The sequence below is a fragment of the Quercus suber genome, unplaced genomic scaffold, assembly GCF_002906115.3.
Source record: "Quercus suber isolate HL8 unplaced genomic scaffold, Cork oak 2.0 scaffold_617, whole genome shotgun sequence".
Taxonomy (NCBI): domain Eukaryota; kingdom Viridiplantae; phylum Streptophyta; class Magnoliopsida; order Fagales; family Fagaceae; genus Quercus; species Quercus suber.
The window spans coordinates 4,197-8,393 of NW_027070060.1; the positions used below are offsets into that span (position 1 = coordinate 4,197).

A 4,197-nucleotide genomic window follows, 5' to 3' on the forward strand; every position below is an offset into this window, starting at 1 on the left:
CGACATTCCTGTATCATCGGTTTCCTTCGTCTCAATGTACTCTTGTGTCTGGTAGGTAGGAAAAAGAAAAAAAAAAAGTCACTTGTCTATGTACAGGTGAACTGATGGCTTTGACAAACTAACAATAATATTGCTGCCAATAGAAATATAAACCATTGATAAAACAAAATAGTGCATAACATACAACTCTCTTTCGACATAAAGTTGATCTATGAGAAGTTGTTTAAGAGATTTGTCCAGATCTTCCCTCTCTTTATCGGATTGGAAACTGAGCCCGTTGCGAGATTTGTACAAACCTCCGAAAGCCAGCTAAATTAATTTATTCCTATTTTACTTACCGGAATTTTTTTAGTGCGATATCATATAGGTTTTACGTGTTAGTAACTTAAATTAAATTTCTTAATAGCTAGTCATTACAAAAAGTCCATTTTACTTTAATTTATATTTTATAGAATTGTTGAGAATAATTAATTTATTTTAGAATGAATTAATTAGAGTTTCTATCCACAATCATTACGTAGAATAGAGTGTATGTTATAGATAGTGATAATAACATACATGACATTAATTAATTAAGCGTAACAAGACCACCCGCATGTCCATCAGTCCATGCATGCAGACTACGTACAGAAAAACCAAGTCCAAATTAAGCATGCACATGGCCCTGCGCTAAAGTAATTGAACCATAGACAACACAGCAGTTGTGCAGCTCTTATTTTTAACTAAATACACATCTAAACCACTAATCAGTTGGCTGATGGAGGCTTGTGGGGAGGCTCGTACGAGTCTTTGGCATCCTCTAGCGGAGGGTGTCCAGCGAAATGCTCTTTTGGTGGCTTGTGTTCTGGTGGTGGCTTCTCTCCCTTACCCTTTGGAGGTTTCTCGAGAGAGCTTGGTGGCTTTTGTCCAAGCAATGGCTTCTCTTCCTTATCGAGTGGGGTTGGTGGCTTGTGTGTCGGTGGTGGCTTGTAGCCGTCTGGTTTGCCATCTAAGGTCTCCTCAAGAGGAGGTGGCTTGTGAGGTGGGGGGCTTTTAACTGGAGGTTTTTTTATATCAGCAAGAGTGGAAGTGGTGAGACTAAGAAGCACCACTACAAGGAGTAACTAAAAAAAAAAAAAAAAAAAAGAGATATATTAACACACACCTATATTGAATCATCTCTTGACCTTTGAGTTTTGAGTTTATTTGTTGTTGTTGTTGTTGTTCATTCATGTATCCTCTGCTACAACAAAAGGTCAAGCCAGCCAGAACTTCATGGCAAGCGTACTTTTTCCATCGATTTTCATATATGTTTTATCCACTGGCTCGAAATGTGCGACACTCATTGGATTACCAAAACCCCGTTTGGCATCACCATCATTTAGGATCCAGCTAACAAGCACTTACACCTTTCACATATTTTCTTTGTTTTGGACACAAAACAGAATCATAGATCAATATAACATTTATTCCTGTGACTTAAAAACAAACTAAACCTGATTTTATTTTTTATTTTTTTAGTTTTTATTTTGGCAATGTAACTTAGTACCTATATTTATATACATAATGTTGTCAACTTATTACTTATTGTTCTATTTATTTTTTGAAGATGATCACACAAAGTCTGAAGGATCTTCCTACAAGAAGAAGCAATTTGATCCAATTATCCTGATGATTATTGCAACTTCGATGGTTATTGCATGCTGTTACTTATATTGTTTTACAAGAAAAAAAGTGGCCAAAGGACAAGGTAACCGGTGTGAAAACAACCATATATTCTTGATTTCTTGTGTCAAAATGAAAATATTTTTGTTTCTTCCATCCAGTTAGCAAGAGACTGAAATTTCAATTTGATCTTTTAGAATCAGTTAACAGGGAAAGAAATCAGGCAAATGCAGCATTTCGCCTATATGACAGTGAGCGACAAGTCAAAGATTTGATAGACTCAGGCCAATTTAGAGAAGATGATAAAAATGGCATAGATGTACCCTTTTTCGATTTGAAAAGCATACTAGCCGCTACGGATTATTTTTCAGATGCAAAAAAGCTTGGACAAGGGGGGTTTGGGCCTGTTTACAAGGTAATTTAACCTTTTTGGTATTCATTATAGTTAATTTTAAACATTAGTCTCCGATTAATGATGGATGGTGCTTATGGGCGTTTTCTCTCAGGGTTCCTTTTCAGGGGGACAAGAAATTGCTATAAAGAGGCTCTCAAGTGGTTCAGGACAAGGCTTGGAGGAATTTAAGAATGAGGTTGTTTTAATTGCTAAACTTCAGCATCGGAATCTTGTTAGACTTTTGGGCTATTGCATCGAAGGAGATGAAAAACTTTTACTATATGAATACATGCCAAACAAAAGCTTAGACTCCTTTTTATTTGGTTAGACTCTAAACCTGAAGTTTAAATATTTGTACTGCATATTATATTGTTGCTTAATATGATTACTTAAAAATGTTCTAAAATGGAAAATGGCATGAAAGATCGGACGCTATGTGTGTTACTGAACTGGGAGATACGCTTTGACATTATTTTGGGAATCGCTCGAGGGTTGCTCTATCTTCACCAAGATTCTAGGTTGAGGATTATTCATAGAGATCTGAAAACAAGCAATGTTCTACTAGATGAGGAGATGAACCCCAAGATTTCAGACTTCGGCTTGGCAAGGATATTTGGAGGCAAACAAACTGAGGCAACCACAACCAGAGTAGTTGGAACTTAGTAAGTTTGATGTAGATGGTTGATTATGAAAGCTCTTTGTTTAGACTTTGAATTACATTTTTCAATTCTCCCATCTATGCTCCCTAATTCACTGAAAATTTAAACAATTTTTGTTGTGTAGTGGCTATATGTCTCCAGAATATGCATTGGATGGGTTTTTCTCAATCAAGTCTGATGCTTTCAGCTTTGGAGTAGTTGTACTTGAGGTTATCAGTGGAACAAGGAACACAGGATTTCGCCAGTCAGAGCATGGTTTGAGTCTTTTAGGCTATGTAAGTATGCTGTATTAGTAAACCAAAGAAAACGTATGTTGCATTAAGTACATATAGTTATTTTTAATTTTTCCTGCACTCTACTTATTGCCAATTGAATTTTCAAATTGTCCTAGGCATGGAAATTGTGGAGAGAAGGCAAGGCTTTAGATTTAATGGACCAAACAATACATGAAACTTGCAACGCAGACGAATTTTTGAGGTGTGTTAACATTGGGCTTTTATGTGTACAAGAGGACCCAAGTGATCGTCCCACAATGTCGAATGTAGTTTTAATGCTTGGTAGAGAAACCGCAACTCTCCCTACTCCTAAACAACCAGCCTATGTTGTAAGAAGATCCCTTTCTAGCAAAACTTCTTCTACTGCTAAACCAGAAAGTTTGAATGAATTAACATGTACCATTGAAGAAGGCCGATAATGGTGGATAGCATAAGTGCTCTCATGATTCTTGTTTTCTCTTTATCAGTGTTGCAGAAGTTTCTAGTATTCTTACTATGGTTCCCGAAGGAACAATTAAGGCACATTTCATGTCTGTCATATTGATACTTTTTTTTATAGTCGCTGATATGTGATTACATTGAATCCAATTAAGTCTGATTGTTTCCTATTTGAACCTCCTTTGTATTTATTGTACTTTACTGAATACTGATTGTCTCTAAATCAGACTAACTGCCTTCATTTATTTATTCCTATTATTTGGAAGCCTAGAATAGCATTATTAGCAATTTTCATCAAGAGGTACAGTCAGCCTTACATTTGAGCTGTACTGTTCATTGCCACAATAAGCAGGAAGAGATTCAAGAGAATGCTATTCACATGTACCATTGGTGCACTTATAAACAATAGGCATACATGTCATGTCTCCATTGTAGATCATTTCAAATGCGGTCATATGAAGCCTTTGGAAAATGTTCTAATTGGAAAGACAGGTTGTAATTCACATAGGATGCCATATAATTGTATCTAATATTCCATCTAAACCAAAGAAACATAAAAGTTAAGCCGTTGAAACAATCGTATAGTTGTAAAGGAAAACTGGAAAACAAAAAGGACAAGATGAAAAACTCAATTTAGTTTTGATAATCGAAGAAAGCAATTTCATGTGCTGCTTTCTGCTACCTTTAGAGAATTCCTTACTCTGTTCTTGCATGACAGTATCCTGGCTTTCCAGTTGTGCATAGTAGTATAAATTTTATTTTCTAGTGTTTGCTTCTGATACAAGTC

The 4,197-nt window shown here is 35.9% G+C and overlaps 1 protein-coding gene across 1 annotated transcript; it reads left to right on the plus strand.

Annotated features, from left to right (window-relative positions):
• The first annotated feature begins 757 nt into the window (after positions 1-757).
• Positions 758-3,566, plus strand: LOC112013212 (G-type lectin S-receptor-like serine/threonine-protein kinase At4g03230). Its single transcript, XM_065765227.1, has 7 exons — positions 758-1,016; positions 1,589-1,729; positions 1,842-2,059; positions 2,151-2,361; positions 2,463-2,700; positions 2,822-2,972; positions 3,089-3,566. The coding sequence occupies exons 1-7, from the start codon at positions 758-760 to the stop codon at positions 3,389-3,391; spliced, it is 1,521 nt and encodes a 506-aa protein (XP_065621299.1). The 3' UTR covers positions 3,392-3,566.
• Positions 3,567-4,197: the final 631 nt, after the last annotated feature.